Genomic DNA, 23,344 nt, shown 5'->3' on the forward strand with positions numbered 1-23,344 from the left:
TGCTCTGAGTTACACAGAACTCCAATGCAGACGTCACCAGATGAAAATGTATCTACCTTCCCTGCAGAGGCACGCAGACATAAAGACCATGTCATGCTTTTCTTGCTTTTATTCTATGCTTTTTATTCAACTTTCCAGCTTTCACCAAGCATTTGTTTCAATGCTTAGTACTGTGCACTCTTCCCTCCATTATTTTTCAGTGCTGTTTTCTGTTGCTTTGCTGCTACTTGGCAATCTACTTTGTGGCAAGATTAGTCTTTAGTTAGGGGGTCCTGGGGACCCTTATGATCACACTTGATCATAATTTGGCAACTGTGCACATGATAAAGGGGAAAAACTTGCAGCAGCACGTTCTGTAAGCTATTCAGGTATTTTGTGAGAGGTAAGAACTGGAAAGGAAATTAGAAGTAGCAAGTCAGTTCCTTACCTTTATAGCCTTGATTGCTGCCTTGGTGATCTGTGTCATTTTAGCTTTAGAAATGGGTGGCTTATAATCATTCAGTGAGTACAACTGCAGAAAAAAAACAACAATGAAGTGATCAGAAATACATTCTGCAGTTCTAAAAAGTATAAAAACACAGTATCTTTTCATAAAGAAATACCACTTTTGATATCATCTAATTTTACATATGTATCAGATCAGAAAATAAATCCTCATTTAAGAAATAGAAAGGCCCAATGAAATACAATCTAACAACCAAAAAGCTTAAAAGACAGCAGGTTCTTCCTTGCAATGGCCAATGCACACCTAGTTATTAGCACTAAATACAGCAGACACCCATAGGTGAAGTTACAAAGGAGATATGCAATATACAAATGTGACAGCTCTCATGTTTTCTTTTTTAGGGCAAAAAAGTAATAGTGCACTTGATGACCCTCAAGAAAATGTACAGACACTTAACCAAATACTTGTTACATGCATCATCGCTTGCCTACTGAATCTTATTTTATTTTCCTTAAAACAAAAATTTTCAGCCCAGTGAGAATGAGCATTTAGCCATTTTGCCACTTACCATAGCAGATCTATACACTTCATTCACCGTTTTAACTCAAACAAACAAATATGCTAATTATTAAAAACATTTAAGCAAATTCCATCTGAGTTCTCAGTTCTTTCTGAAGCTTTGTAACTTCATATCTAAGCACCAAAACAGACAAAGTACACAAGCTGTTTCACAACATTTTTTTTTTCCCCAAAGATGCAGTAATAGCCTTATTCTTACTCCCCTGACCCGAGATGTGAACTGACACTACACTACCCAGTATTTGCTGCTTTCCTACACCAGAAGACCAGATACAAAAGGCCAAACCAGTCTTCAGAATGTACTCGACTTAGCTTACACTGTATTTTTGTTGGAAGCACATTAACTTGAAAATGTAGCCCTGACAATGAGAATGGCCATCCACAGAAAATTCGTATTTCCTTCTTAAAGATGAGAAAAATTGGAGTTAATTCCGTAAGATTGCTAACATCTGAAATAAAGTCAAAAGGCCACTCACTTCTCCTACTACACACTCCAAGTGTTGCAAAATATTTAATTCTTCAGCTTCCTACAATTCATTAAATCTTAGGCAAACAGTTAGCTAAGAAAACCTAATACAGAATGGCTTACATTTAGCAAAGTAACATGAAAGAGCAAACAGGATCACACAGTGGAAAGGATTAGACAATCATAAATATAAGTCACACTCTCTGAGCTGCTTATAATAATTCACTGCTTTGAAATTAACAAGTTCCCAAGAGAACTTCTATTCTTACCTATTAAAAAATAGTTTTAACTAAAACTTGCATACTTGTCAAAAGGTGAACTGGAAGAAAGATTGCTTTGCCCACGCCTAAATATCAGTCTTTTCAGCCTGTAGGAATTTTAATTAAAACTGTGAAATTAAAATCAGTTCACACTTAGACATCCACTTCTAAAACAAACATTACTACCTCTCACTGTGTTCTCAATTATTTCTGTCCTTCTTACAAAAAGAAAAAAGAAAAAAAAGACAAAAAAAAAAGCAATAACCTTCCAAAACTCAAAGATATGAATGCTCTTAACCAGTACTGAGGAAAAGGAGAAAACAGGAAGGGAATCCAAAATCTCCAAAATCAGTTTCTTCTCTGTTTTACACTCATGCTTCAGTGCTCAACTTTCACTTAAGCTTCAGTTACACACTGGTGATACTGCAGGTCATTTTCGTCCTGTGTAACAGCTTGGCTTGATACATGCCACTACAGCTAAACTATTTCTGGGGAGTGTCAGATACATTTTGCTCACTTTCATGAAGTATGCTTCAGTTTGCATTCCCAGTCAGCAAACTCAAAGCTAAAATGCTAACAACAAGAGTAATCTAGACATATGCAAGACTGAAATCAGGCTGAAATTCAGGAAGCCACCTTGCCAATCCAAAAACTGAGCATGAAAAAGTAGGAAAATGTAGGAACTTCTTGACCACAGACAGAAGCAGCAATAAGGAGGCAGAACTGCTGACTCACATAGATGAGATGGTAGCACACCTGACCATTCCACCAGCTTTGAAATCACCACAAAAAGGTGGATAGGGCAGTTCAAAGCAACAAGAAAGCTACAACACTGTGCTGGGAAGCACAGAACAGTCACAACTGATTCTGAAGCAATGTGCAGTCAAGATGCTATAATAGCATCCCATTACTCTACTCCAGGTAGTAGAAAGCCATATTTGCCTTTATGTTTTCTATTTCAAACTATCTGTCATTAAAAGAATAAATGAACCAAAAGAAACAGCAAAATGAAGAACATAATTCTCTACAGAGAGGCTTTTTGGACAACGGATATATCTGTTGCAGGCTTTCACAGCTGTTGAAAGGAAAATACAGATCCTAAATTCAGTACTTGGAAGAAGCCAAGACAAAATAATTCTTCTAAGTTGTTTGTCCTTATAAGGATTTAGGAAGCTTTAATTTCCAATAAACATTTTATTTTGAAGATAACATTCACTTGGCAAGACAGTGATTTAGGCCCATCAGCGCATGACAAAAGAACTGTGAAGCAGCAGCATCTGGAACACTGCAAGGGACGATGAGGGCCCTGTGTGAAATACCTATTTGCAATTTTGCAACATTTAATGCAACACTTTTGACAAAAATAAACCACTTATAAAATTAAGAAATGTAACATTCATTAAAATGTAATTTTAATGGTTCCACCATGGTTCCACCTCTCCTATGCCTATTTAAGAGCTGACTGCCACTGAGGAAAGATCTCTTCCTGGAGATTGCTCTTTGTGCAGTTTATTACAAGCCTACAACATTGGTGAGCATTTTTCAATGATTATTTTTTCATCATGATAATCCTACTTAGAAGGTAATAAAAGTGGTCAATCAGAGGTTCAGGCCGCGATCAACGGTTCCCATACAGATGTTCACTGAGTAGTGGTCAAAACCCACATGTTTCTGAATACAGAAAGTTGAACGTGCACAAATGCCTTCCTGAATACCTACCAACAGCACCCATGCTCTTAGCTCCATCCTCAGGAAATTCACACATTGTGCTTATTAACAGCCAACCAGGAATTCCCCTCCACTAGCACTAGTGTTAGGCTCCTTAAAGAGGCAAAACTTGGATAACACTCAAGCAATTAAATTATTATATTTTTTTTTCATCTAGCTTACAGGATTATTTTTTAAGACTGTAGGCATGCCAAAGAAATCAAATATATTTCAAATCTAGTTAAAGTAAAATAATTCCATCTATTCAGAATTATAAAACATGAAAACAAAAATACTTTTATTTTTAAGACTTGTGTTTCAATTCTGGCTCATTTCTTTTTGTATGTCCTTTTGTACAAACATTTAGTCAAAACAATTTGCTATAATTATTTCCTGATCATCATTTTATAAGGCGCTGGCAGAAGCCCTCTAAGCAAACCAAGAAAAAACAAACAACAAAAACAATAAAGCTAAATAGTAAAGTCAAGGAAATTATCTGAAACAAAATGATATAATGCTGATTATCCCAAGTGGGATGCCAAATAAAAAAAAGCGGCCATACCCTCTAGCTGGTAACGTAAGTACAGAAGATAAAGTAATTAAGTTTGAAAAACTAGTTAAGTAATGAAAGGGCACAACAATAAGCCTTTTTCAAATGACAGAAGGAATAGAAGACATGTTACTGGATTCCTCTGGGGTCAAAAAAGATAATCAGTGCAAACACGAAGACTCATAGGAGCGAAAGCCCAGCAGAACAAGAACCCGCCTCTCCTCATCTGTTTTTAGACCTATGCACTGAGGAAAAACTCTGGAGATCTCCCATACCACAATCCCCTTCTAGTGGCAAAGAACAAGTTTGTAAAGTGAAAAATAATGGACTGTGAGAATCAAATTCTGAAAAACTCAAGAATCAAAAACTTGCTGCTAACTGCCATTCCTGAATTCTCACTTCAAACAGCCTCAATCTTGTAGCACTGAAAGACCAAAGATAAAGAACAGGAGTTTCTGAAAAGGGCTCAAGGGGACATTCAGGAAACAATATATCAGCTAGGTTCAACATTTGTACCAGAAAAATATGTAAATTTCTCCAAAGGAAAGAATTATTGGGCACGCATAATTCCATGCAGCTGTTGAAAAGAAAAACCACATTTCAGGCTGTTGTTCTTTGAAAGGCTCCACAAGCACTGCAAGAAATCACAGCTACAACCCACCTGGAATTCCAAAAGACATTACACACTTCTCACAAAAGGGTACAATGAAATTGGGGTCTCCTAAACAGGCACTGCCATGGCAAATAACCTGACCAGCTATTCCTTAAAAGTAGCCAACAAATAATTTGAATAAATCGGTGGAAGTCCCAAGAATCTGTGCTGGTGACTGTGCTGTTCTGTAGTTCTGGTTGTTCTGGATAGGAAAGATGAAGACTGACCACCAAAAGCTGCCAAGGAACATCAGCGATACAAAGATATAAAGAGGTAGGCAAACTAAAAGCAAGCACACAGGAAGTAGGGGATTTTGAAGCTGACTACTGTCATGCAGGAATGAGATGTGCTGGTGCAAGAGCAACAGTACAACAGTCAACCAGAAAAATTTCAGCAGTAAAAGCAATAAACGCTTTTAGAACCACACCATTATTTAGTTTACTGTACTAACCTATAGGGCACTCTTGTCCTTAGTATTTCTGAAGTTTCCTCCCTCCTAATCTTCAAGAAAGTCATTAGGGTTAACAAAACATATGGAGATGCTTTTAGGTGAAGAACAAGGGTGGCTAGAACTCTTCAGCACACAAACAGGATTTCTAAGGGAATAGCAGATGCCAAAATAACCCTGAGTAATAGGGAAGGTCACCCTGGAATGGATGGGCAGACTAAATGCAGGAGTGCACCAAATGAAATCAGAATGAAATGAGTGAAAACCAAGCTGGTGAAAGTGGTTTGAGATTGCTGGCTTTTACTTCCTCCAAGAATTCCCTGCCTCAGAGGGGTGTTTTTCTATGCCTCACAGGGATGTGATTCACTCAGGAATATCTTGATATGTTTGCCCAGATACTACAATGAAATACACCCACTCTTTTAAATATAGAATACAGTCAGCAATCTGTATGTAAGTACGCAATGCAACTCTTAACTTAAAAGAACTTCTTCAAATGAAGTTTAAGCCTTATCACATAAGGCAGCTGCATTTTTTTCTTCAATAGAAATTAAGTTCACTTATGGGTAGCGAAAGTGAAATACTGCACCCTTCCTGTGGCAGACGAAACCAAGAAGTTTCAGAGTTTCTGAAACACGCTGTTCACATTAAGAATACAAACGTGGAAGGAGAAAGCATGGGAGCACACACAAACTATAATGCAAACTTCAAAAAACATGCTTAGCAAATGAACTCCCACATGACTCAGCACATTCTGAAGAAAATCTACCTAATTCCATCACTAGTCATTTATCTATTTTTTGGATAAGCATCAACACACACCAAATGCTGAAAAAGAGAGAAATTGATGAGCGTTTACTTATGCAATTGATGCCTATCTGCATCAATACAGATATCTGTCACAGATTGCTACAGATACCTGTCCACTCATAAAACCTGCCTTCTCTACTTAAATTCATAACTTCAAAGCTGAAACGACTTGCATACTTAAACGCGTTTGCATATACACATACACACACATATTTAGCATAAACAGATAATAATAAGTACAATAACTTAAAGCACTGTTGTGGTGTGCACTACACTTCATAGTCTCTTCTATAATTTGTTCTAAGAGAATACAAATTCTCCTGTGAACATGGCACGTCTATCAACAGTTGATGACTGTTCAAAATCTTATTCTAAAACCACCTGATGATGTTGAATCGATTTGTTTTTAGTATTAAGTATTCATCATACTAAATACTAAGTATTTAGTATTCATTTTAGTATCATTTAGTAGTCAGATTTTGCAGTGGAAACTAAAAAGAATACGCTAATCCAAACAAAAGTAACATTCATTTCTCAGCTATCTTAATATCTGAAGGGAAGAAAACAGCCTTCTGCCATCTGCCCGGAAGAGTACTACTACACAGAGCTCTGTATTCACCCACGATTCAATCTAACATGGGAAGGCTCTCCTGAGAAAAGTCACCAGAACACAAACAGAATCTCTGGGGAAAAGTGCTGTTTCTGTTATTATTTTCTTCTTTGCTTCATTAAGTCCAACTGACTTGAATAAACAGGAAAGTTAAGCCCGACATAATCAGAGACAAGTCATGATCTGCTGGTAAAAGAGAAATCACTTCCAAACTGTTGGCTCAGTTTTTCAAAAACAAACGCAAGCAACTAATGTTAAGGAATTCAGTTATAAAGAACATCAAATGCAGTTTTCCCATAATGACTTTTTGGGAATAGCTTCCTCTGTGAGAAAAATAAAAAGAATATTTTCCAGTTTCTAAAAAAAAGTGCCAGTGATTTTTCAGAGCAGTGCACTCAACATGTTTGTTTGCAATGCCAATGGAAATGTAATGTACCATTACTTTCTTTTAGAAAGCTATGGACAAAATACTTAATTGCCTGTCTCAAGTATTCTGGATGAACAAACACTGCTCAACTCCAAATATAGTGTAAACAGAACTGAAAACTACAAAACAACTGAAATTGGTCTTCCCACCCCATTTATTACTAAAATAAATATCAGGGCAATCTGCAATGAATTTGGGTGAGGGGAAGCTGTTTTACTGTTGGCTGTATGATAATTCCATCTAGCCATGCCCTGCCACCACCACTCTGATAACAAGGTGGAATACAATCCATGAACACATGAAAGAAGTACTCACGTTTGATTAAATACTGAATATAAATTACAGGGAAGACCTTAAAAGGACGGCCTGAATCTGAATGGCATTTAAGGGACAAAATGAATCTGCAATGATATACTTATCACCAAATCCTAATCTGTCTCAATGAAAGCTATTCCCAGGGTAATGATCTTACAAGGCAAGAATCAGATGCCAGCCAAACGGCCATGTAAGCACATAACAGCTTATCAGACAGACATTACAAAGTCTTCAAGCTGATCACAGTAACTGGCAGTTTTAAGGGTGTATTCTTGTTTTCATTTGATTACATATAATAAAACTGTCTTCTCAACCTGTTTTGTTACTGTGTCAACTTGAAAAACAGATTTCCCAATTTTATAAACTCTTATCCTTACTCAACTGTACAGAAATGTAAGATACAAACAATGGGCCAAACCTGCATTGCGTCTCCAAAGCTATCACCCGTTCTTCCCTAAATCTCTTCAGCAGGCCACGTAACAGCTAACCAATTCATCTCTTAGTCATGCCTCAAAAACCATCATTTATCCAACTGTGCTTCGCTATTCCACCCTGCTGGCCTTGTGTCACACCAAAACGTTAAGTAGTACAACTTAAATGCCCCAGGAGGGTGAAAAAAACATCAATGTGGTGGAGCGTACCGTTAACCAACTTCAGTGCTTAACAGAAATATAGACTGAAAAATGCTCAGTGGAAGATTCAAGCCATAGAGATGTTCCCACAGGATCTTGACTTATGTGCATTCCATAAGAAGACCCTTTCACCCAGCATACCAGGTTCCTTTTCCACTTTGTCTGGAATCTCATGAAATTGCCCTTTTTGTTTACCCTCTACATTCAGAGCTTCTTTCTCCAAGCCTTCAGATGCTCCTTTCAGCCCTCACCCAATCCCAGCTAACTTGGCAAAGAAAAGCAGGAAGTGTGTCAACAGAGACCTGGAAATCATTTCAAGCTCCTTGTCTAATTGTGCCTCTGGTCTGAGCATCACCACCAAAGAGCACCCAGATCTTCTTGGACACCTCCAAGTGGTAGCTGTTATTGGGGCTGCTTTGCTCTCTCTGTCCCCACACAGTTCTTTTTAGTTTAAATTTCAATTCTTAACAATCTACTCCCTCTCTTTTTTTCCTTTCATGTTCTCTTTTGTTCTGTTTTTGCAGATTTTGATTTTTTTTTTTTTTTTTTTAACCTTCTACCCTTTTCCTCAAGAAGGCACAGCAGCAAAAGTTACTTGCTGATGTACCGCTAGTGTAGACAACATGAGTGGGAACAGCAACCAACAGTTGATGCTTATAGCACGTAGATACACAGTTGCCACTTCACTGATACTGTCTCTGATACTTTTTTTCTAGTATTTTAGCCACCATCAACCACAGCTCAGCGATTCCTGAGCCACCACTAAGGGAACGTTGTCATACAATCTCCAAACTTCCTCCGTGTACAGCAATACATTTATTATTTTTTTAATACATGTAAATCTTTATCATGCCCAATACCTTACAGCAAAGAGAAGTAGTTTAATCAAAACTTGTGCAAATAAACAATTTTTCTTGTTTTGAGCTCAGGTTCATTAATTACATTGGATTTGTGCAAGTTCTGCACTGGAAAAAATAGTAGTCTGCCTCTTCTGTGTCATCAGTACTACAGACTCCTATTTAATGACCCTTCAGTGACCTCTGTTCTAGCCTGAAAAGAGTATAAATATTTACTAATTTCTCATGCAGACCTGTTCTGCTCCTTTGACTTTCCCTTCTGCCCTGTACACACAGTACTGCCAGAATGGCTTTGTGAACTGGAAATTAGACTACATGTGATACAAAACAAAGATATAATGGCATTTACAATGAGTCTCTATTTTTTTCCTAAAAAACTCTGGAATATTTCTGAGATAAGAGGCATTTCACCTTGATTGCAAGATCTTACCGATTGCCAAATGATGTAATTTCAGGATCTATCACTGAGTACATGAAGGAAGGGTTGCCTTTTTTGTACTGTCTCCCCAGCCATTACTCTACATTTAACTAGATGAAACTGCAGTCTGTCATCCAAAAATCAGTATGGCAGTGTAGTTCTGCAATTCTTCAAATCTAGCCCTTCATTATCACTATCCCAAATAACTTCGTAACTCATAACCTCGTAAGTTTCTTCCTTTTGCACAGCATTTATAACCACACATGGATTCCTGCCATAAAATCTCCTAAGATTCCCTCATGAAAAAGAACAATCATTTATTTCTACAAATGGTTTTTCTACCACCTTTCCTCTTGTAGCAGTTATCTATACGATCTAAAGATGTAGCAAGAATTCTCTTTCTCCACATAATTCAACTTCTTTTCAAAATTTTGGACATGGAGGATCTTGTCAACTACTTTCTAGAAATCCCAGTACTTGGTATGACCAAGTATTGCACAGTCCACATGCTGGCCTGAAAGACAGACCCTGAAAAGGTCTCTCTTACTATGCCATACTACTTGGTTGGTGGTCATAAAAACCACACCAACTCTTCCTCATGTATCATATCCATTCGAGCAGTTTCAAACAAGTTCTGCTGCTTATTTTTCCACCACCTTCAACAGTTATTTCTTCAGAGTTCGATACCAGTTAAATAATAAAGCCTTGAAAGTCAACTTTACTATCAGATCATTAAAACAAGCATTTCTCTCATACCACCCTCACATTCATTACAGTCAACTGGTATTATCTGAAAATAAGACAAGATTGCCTGTACTCAAAAGGATTTTGAATGAATTTATCGGACAAAAGAAAATGCATTATTTCCTCATGCATCTCCTTCAGAATTAAGAGGTTCCAAATGCATCAGTTACACTGAGTCTTACACACACAAAAATCCGAATTTAAGTGTCATGCCCAGGAAAGGAGGCTGGCAAGTAAAGCCAGTTACATTCACAATTTTGTATTTTTTCCCATCTGATGTAACAATTTAATGCTTTGTGTATCAAAAAGCAATAAAACTGATAGCTAAGAATCCATGTAAAGGGCAATATTCCAGCATATAGAAGGCTTAACCACATCATTAATCATCTCTTTCCCCAAAGTTATTTTATATAAATCGCAGTCTTACTTCCAGAAGGGGAAGAGGGGTAAAAATCATATTTTGCTCAAAGATGTAATAAGCTACATAAATTATCTATTGGGAATGGATTACAGGCAGAAATCAGGCTGATGCTGTAGTTAAAGCACTGAATTTTTGCTCAATAGTTTCACTGTAATTCCTTTTAGATAAGTAGTCTTTAAGAGAAGGATTACTGAAAGCCCGGGAAATCAGAGTATCTCAAATTCTGATTGTTCACTAATGCAAATAATATCATTAAAACTGTAATTCAAAAAGTGCTAAAAAAATCTTTTTTTTTTTTTTATTGTAAGTATCTGTAAAAAACCTGTGTTTTACAAGGCAGTCTACTACATAACTACAGCCTAAAGTTTCTCCAGTGAAGATAGGGCACCATGAAAATGAACTACTGTACCCTTCTGTGAATGGTTAGTGGCCTGCATCTCCTGCACCTGCAACTCACTGCATCACCATGGAAGGCAACGGCATACCATACTTCTACAATAGCCAGTATTTTATTCCAAAGTCTTTCACCACCCTTATTCAACAAGCAAGACAGCCAGACAACTGCTTCCCTACTACAGTGATATCCTGGCTAAAAATCAGAACAATGTGCTAACTTCATTAAAACAAAGCTTTATAAGTATTATATTCTTTTTCATACTTCTGGTCATGTCTTATAAAGGCCAGAAGAGACTGGCTAGACAATAACTTCGTCATACAAGACAAATTTTGCCACTAGAAGGCTTGAAAACTAAGAACATCTCTGATCTCATGCAATCCAAAGGAATACTCAAATCTGTACCTCAGAAGTTACATCATCGTTACAGCAACTAAAGGAACAGACTTTTTGATACACAGAATTGCTCAGGTTGGAAAAGACCATAAAGATCATCAAGTTCAACCGCAGCCTAACCATACAACCCAAACTCTAACAACCCTCTGCTAGATCATGATACTGACACGCGAGGACTCAGACAAGCCTCTGAGATCACGAGCAGAATTGGTACCAGGGTTATCAATTACATATACCTCTATGGACACAGTTTTATTTTCTCTGAAGCATTTGGTCCTAGCATCAGGGCACAACATTATCCGGACATCAAATACAGTAGTAAATGTTTGCAATTTTGATGTGCAGAAGATAAAATAAATACTTCACAGTAAGTCTAATAAATATTAACAAATTACATTAATTTTTCACATTTCAATAGCATTAGAAATTAATAAAATCCAATTGCATATACAGAAAGAGTCACTGAATTGCTTACCAAAATATCTACATCACCACACTGCAAAGAACAAGAAAAGAGCATTGTCAGTCATTGCTTTGAAAAACAAATAGAAACAACAAGTTTTATTGTTGCATTTCATGTATTCTTGATTGCCTAGGAGAAGTTAATTAAAATATCTGAGCCCATCCCTCAGTGAATAAATTTTTCGCTCAGAGCAGACTGGATCCTACCAGTGAAAACTGCTACTTAAACCCAGTTAACACCTTGTTGCTCCCTGTGTTGCACAGAAATTTTAGATTATAGACTAAAAATGTGCACTTAAGATGGTGAAAATGACAAATATTTCATTCTGCGTAAGATATTTTATTCTGAAATTAAAACAGTGAGAAGTTCCAATCTTCCAGTAATCGATATGGGTTGATAATATCCAATGCTAGCAAAATGCAGAACAAAACAGCAACTATCCTAATACAACTGTGTTCAAACATTTAAAGTGCATGATACGTGGTTGTATAATCAATGGATATCAAGATGCTACAATCACAAAATAAACAAGAGAGTTAGGCAAAGTGGACTATGATAACAAGAGAGAATAAATGGAAGGCTTACCCTTATGCTGGGCTCACCACAAAATACCAGAAGGAGGGATCTCCAGATGAGATCCTTCCCCACTGGTAGCCAGCTCTTAAATAGGTCTAGGAGAGATGGAGCCTGGCTCCACCCCCTTCCGGCAGCACAGGTGAATTGCCTTCAGCTGTGCTGCTCTGGCTGACTCATGGCTCGCTTCAGGTGATCAATCTGAGGTTCAGGCCGTGATTCAGCAGTTCCCATACAGTGGTTCATATTAACAAATACATAGCACAACAGTCAACATGCTTGATATCCCAGTATTTTCCTTTTATATTGCACTTCACTGACTTACAAAATATTTAAAATCACTTGAGAATGTTCACTCTAAAAGTTTACTCCCTCCATGTCAGACTAAGACATGCCACTCCCCGAATATGGTAATTTTTGCAGAAGTGATCTGAAAGTTCATCCTAACTGACTGTACAAGCAATTGAGTAAAATAAGCCATAAAGCCAGTCAGTTTCTAGCTGAACACTTTTCAGCATGTGAAGAAGCCAGGTATTACTGACATCGCCCTTATTTAGTCCCTCTCCCACCCATTTCTTTCTAAGGCAGTCAACAACTTCAAGTTTACTGACCCTGAATAATTCTAGGTGCAATTATAAAATTCCACTTTAGCTTTTGTATTTTAGAGTCATAAGTCCTACTACAGCCCATCTTCAATTTATTACCCTCTTTTTTTTTTCCTGCATTCAAAGAAAGCTTATAAGCCCTGTTGGTATAACCTGCTTTGTACCAATAAGCTGTGAACCTAAAACCAGAATTTAAAGAAACCACCTGGATTCAAGTCTGGTGTCCTGAATTGTTTGCAACTACTAAGAAACAGATGTTTAGTCGAGAATAGCCTCTAGAACACTCTTTATTGCCTTCAAACCTTTAACAACTCATAAAATACAATTCCCCTTATTCTCTTCATAGTAACTTAGGATGTTTACAGCCTGGGAACAAAAAGCTTAGAAAAACTTAAATGGTTCACATAAAATAGCTGGGCAAGACTAAGCCCTTTACCAAAGCTCAAGCTCCCAACAACAGAAGGACCACTGATCAAAAGGTCCATGCCACACTCCAAAGCACACTGCATAAGAAAACAGGGAACATAAAGGGGGTATGTCACTTTCTGCAATTCTCTCAGTATTCCTAACACTATTTTTTTCCCCCATAAATACCATTTTTTCACGATCTTCTAGCCAATTTTTTATCACCAACTGAAAAATCTATCATCTCCAGGCATGACGTCAGCCTGCAGAATTCCAGAGGCCATCCCGATGGGGAAGCGCCTCTCCTCACGCAGCAAGGCGTTTATCTGCAAGGATGTGGCACAGCGTGAAGTCACGCGCCTCAGACAAGTCTGAACACCATCACATCTCTACAGCTGTGAGAAACAAAGTACAGGGCCAGACCCAACCATTCTGAAAATCAGAGACCGGCACATTTTCTCTGCCAACTGCTTCTAAGGCTTGCAACAGAAGCTGTCTTGTTGCACTGACTTCAAAATGTTTTCTCCGTAGGTATGGCTAAAAATTCCCTACATTCCTAACAAAGCTTCATGATTTAAAAATAAACTAATTAATTAAATTTAAAAAATAATAATCACGGTTTGTAGCAGGATGGATTTCTCTGCAACCAATATATCCGTTAAATGCATGCTTCTCCTTTCCTGCTAAGTGTTTCACTTCAAAATAACAAAGCAGCTACAGCTGCTTATCTATTAACAAAGCTACAAAGATCAATGTTATCTGTAACCAAAATACAGAGCATATTCACAGAATAACCCCATTCCTTTTCTTGTGAACCAGCTTTGTTCTTTTTTTTTTTTTTTTTTTTTTTTTTCCCCAGTGTTCTGAAAACTTTCCTCTGATCACATATTTCCATAAGCTTCAACAATCTGTTTAATATATTGCTCTTGGCTTTTGGAAAATGCAAAGACCTTTGTAAACATGATTATTCCTCTTTTAAACTTCGGTCACATCAATAGCAAAATACTAAATTCTATTTTCTATCTGTATTATTGGCTTATAAATGATCTGTCGAGAGAGCTCCACAAAGCCATCTTTTAAGGCCAAGATTTTTAAAGAATCTGTTTTAGAACGAGCAGCATTCAATTTATACTACTTTGTACTTGTGTAAAGAAGCTATAGAATACAGGTATGGAAAGCAAAGGATTCATCCAGTTAATTACACATCAGTTTTAATGAGTATCTATTAAAAAAAAAAAAAAAAAGAAAATGAAAAAGAAAAAAAAGACATTCCAAGAAAGATGGAACCTCTCAGCATTCAATTTCAAATCAACAAGTATACAGAAACATTGAAACAGCACAAGAAGATGGATCTTCTGAAATATTTTTCCCAAAAATGCATGTTATTTCAATTATAAATTCCAATTCAACGACGTAAGACAGCTGTTCACTGTCTTTTATAAAACACCCTGTACAACTGTAATCTGTTCATCAAAGAATACTCACTCCTATCTTCCAAACTTGATGTTACAATTAGGAGGGAACTTCAAAATAAACAAACTCAAGGCTACCAAAACAAGTGCCTTCAACCTCTCAGCTATTGCTATGCTATGCTCTCCTACTGCTCAGTCGCCACCTACCCAAAGCCCTGCTCCTTGCACGTGGTGCCTCCCGGGTCTAAGCTTTGCTCTTCCTCCTTTACTCATCATCTACTAGGATTGTAAATGGGAACCACAGAACTGTCTGTCAAGCCTCCAAAACAATAAAAGAGTTGAAAATTGTTACTGCTTTTGCCATGTAGAAGGTTGCTTTCCTTCTCGTGCCAAATGCAATTTGCCAAAATGCAAATGCATTTTATTAACTTAAAACACATGCATTGTATTTCTGAATGTCAAAGCATCAGAAAAATCTCCACTTGCTCACATAATCACAAGACCAGAAAAAAAAAAAAACAGAAATGCAGTATTATTCAATACATACTTAAAACAACAGAAACAGCTCATACCATCTAAATTACCAGCACAATTACATATACTTTGTAGTCAAGCTCTCAAGAGGAAAGACAATGGCAAAATACTGTATATCTCTGGTAGCCATGGATATACATGGCTGTAATTACCATTTGTATAGTATATATGCTATACATACTATACAAATGGTAATTCACTTGACAAAAGCTTGACATTGTAAAGAGTGGATTCATTTGTGGTGGAACAAATCTGACAGAGGGTCACGGTAGCAATGCACTCTTCTCCTCTTACTTTCTCCAAATTTAAACAAATCCTGTTTAAAAAAAAAAAAAAATCTGTTTTTAAACAGATTGGTTGGTATAGCTGACCAAGAACAGGTGAAAATGAGAACTAGTTCAGCAGTAGCTGAAGACCTTTTGCTCTCTTGCAGAACACATTCCATACAGTGTAGAAGCTCCTGGTGAAAAAGGTTAATAAAATTACCTACTTGGCTGTCAGTACTCCCAGAGCAATACAGCCAGAAAATAACTTCAAAGAAGTGAAGAAACAGAAGAAATATACATGCAGTTCATGAAAAGCTATGATATGAGAACAGGGACTAATCTTGTATAGAGTTAAAGCCAAGATGAACTCTGAATACATACACGAACAATCGTAACCCACTGTCGCCATGGAGTTACACCAGTGTTCGTTGAGGCCAGGAGGGCAGGCTCTAAGCAAGGCTGAATCAGCCAATCCGGAGATAAATTTCTCACTGCCAGTCCAGAGGTAGAAAAACGAACCAATTTTACAGTCAGAAAAAAGAAAGTCCGCCACCTTCCAAGTGAAAGAATCTTCAGGAAAATACCCAAATGTCTAGCATATGTTTGAAGACATGCTTTATCAAATACTCTTGTTCTGAATGTCTTTTTTCCATAAGAAAGTATTTTGGCTTACTAGACTCTACAACTGCCAGAGGAAAACAGACTGCTGATGGCAAACTCAAATAAGACTCAGGATAATTTCAAGCACTTTGCAGAAGATTGTAGCCTTAGGCATGGTTTTAGTGAGTATGTGAAAATCAAAGGATCTGAACTCCTAAGAGTTCAGAAGTGCATTTGTATTAAGCTGCAAAATGGTTCGGTGTTCCCTAAATGAGTAGCAAACAGGACCAATAATTGTAACAACCCAGCTACAACCCAGGAGTACTGGCAGAATCCAGAGACCTACATTCAAACTCACACTCCAAGAATACAGGGTTCTAATCTAGAACACGAGTTAAGAAGAAATGTAAAGACTGTAAATTGGAAGGCAGAAAAACATTTTATATCTGCCCTACACTAATTCACAAGAGAAGTGAGGTTATTGAGAAAAGTATGCAGAAAAGACCGCTAATATTTGAGACAAAGCCTGGCATGATCATTTACTCAAGATTCTGTGGCTGGAGAAAGGCTAAGGTCAGACAAGTTTTTGAAAATGTGATACTGAAACTATAAATATTTATCCAGCACACACAGTCATTTAATCGGGTGATTTCATAAACTTACTTAGTATACTCTGGTAAGAAAAATGACTTCTGCTCCTGTGCCCTCTTAACAAAAAGCAAATAGTTTGACTCTTGCTGGGAAGCAAGGGGGTGAAGTATTTACATTTCACTGATCCTGCTCCTCATGGCCCTGACAGCAAAAGTGAAATTAACAAATTCTTACGTATTTTGCTGCATCCTAATGAAATGCATTTTCTCTGTCATTTGTCTTTTCTTCTCTAAGGAGCACTGTGGGATTATAATGCAAAATAAAACCGAAGACCATTTTCACTTCTGAGCCAGAGGTTAAGAATGAAAAACTGAGACACCTTTCTGGATAGGTATCTACATGCACATGCAAATACAAATGGTTAATTTTTAATCCTAAAAATTACGAATAAGAGATAAAAGAATCCCAATCTGCAACAGCAAAGCTTACAAAGAGCAGAAGATAAATGAAGTATCAGATAAAACCAAAAGTTAAAAAGCTTTGAAGGTATCAGTAGCAGAGTCCTTTAAAACAGCAGAGGATGTGAAAGCAAGTTGCACTTTCCTATCACTATTTTCCACCACTGTTAAAACTATTGGCAAGAAAGAAAAGAAAACAGGCAGAGGATTTCTCATTTTCTCAGCAATGACAGAAAATAAAACTCTGCAGATGTTACAGGTGCTTCAGCAAAGGCAGGATTTCAGAAATCTGTTTTGCCCTGGAGTAGCTTACATGCCATTCTGCTGTTCCTCATATACAACTGCTATTATCATTACTTGCACTAATCAAAGCCCTGGCTCCACATTTCACAGAGCATCCTTCTCACCATTCTATTCAACTATTCAGCATCAATTTCTATTTAGCACCTTTATGAGGCACACCAGTTAGGCTTTTTCTTTTAAGCATCAACTGGCATTCTTTTATAAAAAAGCTGCCATATAAATACAGCCCTCTAAAACAGAGTAACTGATTTACTGTACTTTTGTGCATCCATACTCCAGTGTGTGTAATGAACGTGTAAGTTATTTCCAAGAGGACATTTCTGAAACCACAGCTAACCAAACTGCTCCCCTGTCACCACTGCAAACCTGCTGTCTGAAGAAACATCATGGCCATGGTGAGCAATGAACAGCTCAGTTAAGTGGAGCACACAGACAACTGCACCAGCAGTAAATGATCAGTGGCAGCTACATCCCTACCACTGACAGATTTCAGAAGAAGAGGTTAGTTAGCTCAAACGTAACAATGAAGATTTTATGAACCATTTCCTTTCATCTTACATAGCTCTCAAAACTGTCCTGCACACCAAATGCTCACTGCGACCCCACTTTACGATGACCTATGTATGGATAGCCATTCTCATCGTTAAAAACACCTGAAGCCCAGTCTAGTAATTCTGGGCAAGTTTTACTTGTGGCTCTTCTTCCTAGAAGACAAGTGGATTTACAACAGAAAAGACACAGGAATCCACATCACTCTTTATGCAAACTAAAGTCACTTCCTTAATCTTTCAGTGCATTATATGCACCCCACCTTCAAACACTTCAATATGGAGCACATTCCATGTGTCCACAATGATACTTATTTCACCGTTCAATTCAGTTGCATATGAAAAGATCAATACCCAAATGCACAGAGATTTCTTGTTCCTGGTATGAGCTTCAAGAAACTATGTCTTTTTTTTTTTTTTTAATATATGGCTGACCTTTTTACAATTGCCACTTGGATATCAGTAATATATTGTGCTGCCTTAAAACTAGAAAGATAACTGTCCAAGGTAAGCATCAGGTGTTTTTCTTCTAAGTACAGAGAAAACAAAATGACAGCAAGGGTAGCATCACCAACAGGCAGGCTTTAAGCTAGTTCACTAAGACATGTGAGAAACATCAAATAAATGGAATGCTGCATTTAATCGAACTAGATCAGTGAATTATTACTGCAGTTTTAAGGGAAATAAGCATCTAAGCTGATAATGTTCTTTAAAAGCTTTTAGCTTTTAGACAGCTATACAACAAATACTATGTTTTAGTTACTTACATTTGCAACTAAACCACTACTATCTCACTGCTGGAACTTGACAGTACGTGTGCTTGCCTCTAGTTCATTCAAGTTCCTTCTAACAAAATCCACTGTATGGAATGTGTAAAGAACTTTAAATGTTTAAATAATTTTCTTCTGTCACGACTTGTTCTTGACTTTGATGCTCTGCTTTTAAGAAAAAGCTCGGGGTCTGAAGTGAGACCCGGAGGAACATGATTCTGCAGTAGCTAAGCTTCAAGGATGTCAACTATAGCAAATGATAAACCATGCAGTGAAACACTGACAATTAACAGCATACAAAGTCAGCTGTGAAATATTTTATCTTTCTGTTTCACTGCTAGGCATTTTGAATCCAAGGTAAAATATCAACCACTACATGAAAACATGTAATGCCACGTGCAGGGTTGCCACCCAGTAAATCAAGCTGCCAACAGCCCCATCCAACCTGACCCTGAACCCTCCAGAGATGGGATATAACAGCTAATTTTACATTCACAGTGAGGTACAGCACTGACAATGCCAAGTATCAACACGATGCACAACCTGCAGCAGCAGGCATTACATCTAGTACTCAAGAGTACAAGGGGAAACTTGAGATATTTCTTTCTAATCAAATTAGTGACCTATGTTAATCACTTCCACTGTGACTCTCCTATAGGACAGCTATGAGATCTTCTTTCAGTTTACAAACATTTTGAGTAATTTACACTACCTAGGTGGACAGCTGCTTTCATTTTAGCTTCATGGCAGAATCCAAACATAACTCCTTCCCTAAGAAAAAAAAGCACAAACAAACAATAGAAGTACCCAGTCTGCATATTTAAGTGTTTGAATGTATTTGGAACGTTCTTTCTAAAGCGTCATTAAGATTTCACCAGTAAGTTACATAAACCGCATAAACTATTGTAAAATTGTAAATTGAATGCAAGCTGCATAAGAGAAAGCAGTTAAAAGTTTTTCTTCTATGAATTTAGTCTACTGGATCTGACGCTATATTTAATTTACATCTATTTTAAAGCAAACATCTCTAGAAGAAAAAACTCCAACATCATGTCTGAAGTATAGCTTCATCTTTGAGCATAATATAAACCAAAAGAAAAAGGAATTTTGGAAGCAAAGTACAAATATTCTGTAACTTACTCAAAAGTATTCAGGTATAGCATAGACCATAAGCTATGGACACATCCACTTCAGCTATTTCACTGTGTCATTTCACATTTCTAAAATGCTGAGTACGTATAGGTCAGTTAGACCAGAAATAACTATAGAAAATTAAGTTAAAATCAAGTACTGCAGTGGATACGGAGGTGTTAGAGTATCTAGCAACTATACTCAGGACTTCACAAACACAGCAACTTGTGTATCACTTACTTCCAGGGTGAGGGGTTTGGTTACAGCATCTTCAAAACTTTCCTATCAGTGTAGACCAGTATTCAAATACAGAGACAGCCGTTAAACCAAAACAGAGAGAAGTCATAAAAACAAATCTATTCATAGATGCTACCAACTAACACTATAGGAGAAAAAGTGGTTCATCTTCTGCATCTCTTTTTCCAAGAACACAAACTCCAGTCTTTTTCGAGCGTTTAAAAGATGGGCACACTCTGAAGCTTTTCTCTTCCTTACCCTAAGTCTGCAGAGTTCATCTGTTATTTTGACAGTATTTATATCTGCGTGCTCAGCAAGTCATCCAGAAGTTGTTTCTGAATACAGAAGCAAAAACTATTGCTCATGCTGGGAGGTATACACAAGAAAAAGGTTCTAAACTGCTTATGTTCTTCTGTTACTGCAACTAGACTTTTCCCTACTTAAGAATACGGTAAGTAAGCAAAGTAAAAAGTAGAACAGAAATGTTTTTAGTATTTTCTTTTTCTGCTTACAACATGATTTTTCCGCTCGAGAATCCAAATTGTGTTACATGCAAAACTTAGAACTGTACATCATTTAGGCCAAGTCAGTTCCTACTGAGTTCTCAAGAAGCGCCACTTAAAAAACACTCCTAAAATTTTATTTTGGCTTGTAAATACAACATGGTTAGCACACTGTTCCACTAAAAAAATAAAACTGCCACTTAATAAAATTTAATAACAGAAAACTTTTAAATTATTAAAACCTTGCCACTTCTATGTTGAAGAGAGAAACCCGGAGCTCCAACTCCAAGCAGCCTACAGAAGTACGCATTGTAACCAGAGCTGATACTTTCTACATTTAATAAAAGTCGAGTTTTCTAAGGCACAGAATTTCCCATGGAGAAAACGGGTATTTATTTTCCTTATTCTCACCTGAGCTCTCAAATATAAACTCTGGCAATGAAGAGGAACAAAGCAGAGCTATCCTAAGAGCTATCCTGAAATAAGATGAAGTACTGGTGAAAAAAAAAAAAGAAAAAAAAAAAAAGGAAGAAAGAAGCTACATATCCTATCAATAACTGATCTTTGTGAGCAGTGTTTGCAAATCTTCTGTATCATTCTCAACAGTTTTCAGTGTGGTTCCATATAACACGTATGGAATGTCTGCTTTCATTCTATCCTCTCTAAATGAGCTATCTTCGGTCACGGAGGTGAGCCTCCAGGCCCTCGTATTCCCACCCCCCGATCCACAAGCAGCTCAGGGATGTGCCGAGATGTACGCTGGCGGGGTGCGGGCAGCCGATTAAACAAGAAAAGTGGGAAGGGGTGCCGGAAAAGGCGAGCGGATAGGAGAATGGGGCAGACCTAGCCAGGAAATGCCCCGCTCTCCCGAGCTCCCTGCGTGAAGTTGGCCGGGCACCGCTCTTCCCTCCAGTCAAGAGCACGGAAGAGGCCCGCTGCCCCCAGCCTCCCCCACCGCCCTCCTCGCGCCGTCTCCCGCAGCCCTTCGGTGGAAGTCGCCCGGGCTCGGGGAGCTTCTCCCGCCTCTCCCGCCGCCCCCCCCCCGCCCTGCTGATAGCGGCCCCCGCCGCACCCCGGTGACCTTCCCGGGGGAGGCCGCTCCCCGCTCCCGCCGGCCGGGGCTGCCCGGCCGCGGCCCCCCGGTTCCGCCCCCTCCCCGCGGCGAGGCGCGCGCAGCGGGAGGGGGCAGGGAAGGCGCCGGGCCCCAGGGCCCCGCCCGCTCCCCGACCCCGGGGGAAGGCGCGGGAGGGGGCACGCACCTCGCTGTTAAAGGCCTTCACGGCCTCCATGTCGCGGCCGAGGCGGGGGCCGGGCGGCTTCTCTCCGCTGATGGCGGCCGGGCCGGGGCTCGGCTCGCTCTGTGCGTGCGCGCCGCGCTCAGGAGCCGCCGGGCCTCCTCGCCATGGCGGGTGGCGCAGGGGGCGGGCGCGGAGGGACGCGGGCCCCGCTCGTTTCCGTCTCCTCCCGGCGGCGCGCGGTCTCCTCGCCCCCGCTTCCCGCCCGGCGGCGCCGACGTCCCCTCCCCCGTCGGGCTCCGCTGGGCCGCGCCGGGAGGAGATGGAGGAACAAGGCGCAGCGGCTGCGGCGCGGGCACCAATATGGCGGACACGCGGGGGCTCCTCGCAGCGCAGCTCCGAGAGGAGCCGAGAGCGGCGCAGGCGGCTACAGCGCCACCTGCCGGGCAGCGCCCGCGCAGCAGAAGCTCTGCCGAAAGGGGCACGCCCCTCTCTGTCTCTCAGCTGGGCTCCGCCCCGAGCGCTACGGCCGGGCCCGGGAGGGAGAGCGGTACGGAGGGTGCGTGGAGCAGATCTGCTGCGCGCCTCGAATGCTTGTGAGGGGTCGAGCTGCGACAACGAAAGGAGCGACAGGGCGTAGGAGAGCGCGAAATAGATCATAGAAGACGACACAAGTAGTTACCGAGGATTACTATTCACGGAGAGCAAAGCCGGAAAAACAAAGCTGCGTTTACAACTTGGTAAGGCGGCACTGTAGCAGCCCCGTCCGGCGAGGAGTGGCCATTTTATTACCCGGGGTGTATTTCCCGCTGAACTCCCACCAGCAGCCCTGTCACGCAGCTGCTGTCCCTGGCAAAAAAGCCTCCTGCAGGACTTACCTGTCTCCTGGCGCTGACCCTGTCACAAGTGCTCAGGCTGGAGTCACAGATGCACCTTCAGCTGGAATTTCTCCAGAGCTCAATGCTGTTCTTTAGACCCTACACACACAGCAGTTCAGATCAGGTATGTTTTCTTTATCTCCCCCTCAAAACCCACACCAGCTCCCCTCAGACAAAACCCCCCACAGTTCTCCGTGCTCTATTAGTTAACCATCTCACCCAAAGGCATCCAGCTCTTCACTTGACAATCAGCACAGCTGAGAAGTTAAGCCACACATGGAATCACACAGTTGCATTCTCACAGGAGCTCACACAAAGAATAAATCGCATTACAGAGTTGTAGGTTTTTCTTCTACAACAGGTTCAATCAGGGAAAAAGCCCATCTCCAGCAGCCAATATAGTCACAAGAACAGCCACAGACATAATCAAGAGGCCAGAGCAAATGCTCTGTTTGGAGATGGTGGGAGAATTTCAGTTCAGTGTAGAGAAGAGATGAGCTTGAAGTAGGGAGGTCACCCAATAACAGCCAGCACCTACAAAGTGAAGTGACTGAACAAAACGCCTAAGTATTTTTGATCATTTTGAAATAATATCCAGTAATCTCTTGACCTGCTTTGTATCTTTTTTGGTCAGAGACACATCAAGTCAAGAGACGGTCTTAAGGCAGAACAGGTTCTGACTCAACAGTAGGAAAATCTTT

At 39.5% G+C, this 23,344-nt stretch overlaps 1 protein-coding gene across 6 annotated transcripts in view; it reads right to left on the minus strand.

The window, feature by feature from the left end:
- The window catches only part of SCAF8 (SR-related CTD associated factor 8), an 83,457-nt gene extending 61,581 nt beyond the window's left edge, over nucleotides 1-21,876 (minus strand). For all 6 annotated transcript variants that reach the window (XR_006171074.1, XR_006171082.1, XM_042832323.1 and 3 more), the window contains exons 1-2: nucleotides 21,790-21,876; nucleotides 428-511 (exon numbers count right to left, since the gene is read on the minus strand). Coding sequence is in view for 4 of the 6 variants with exons in the window: in XM_042832323.1 (XP_042688257.1) it covers nucleotides 428-511; nucleotides 21,790-21,819 (114 nt within the window). In the remaining 2 variants the exon portion in view is untranslated. The remainder of the gene's footprint in view (nucleotides 1-427; nucleotides 512-21,789) is intronic.
- Between the last annotated feature and the right edge of the window lie 1,468 nt (nucleotides 21,877-23,344).

Source organism: Centrocercus urophasianus, unplaced genomic scaffold (genome assembly GCF_019232065.1).
Source record: "Centrocercus urophasianus isolate 14NV4802_14NV808 unplaced genomic scaffold, USGS_Curo_1.0 seq_10, whole genome shotgun sequence".
NCBI lineage: Eukaryota > Metazoa > Chordata > Aves > Galliformes > Phasianidae > Centrocercus > Centrocercus urophasianus.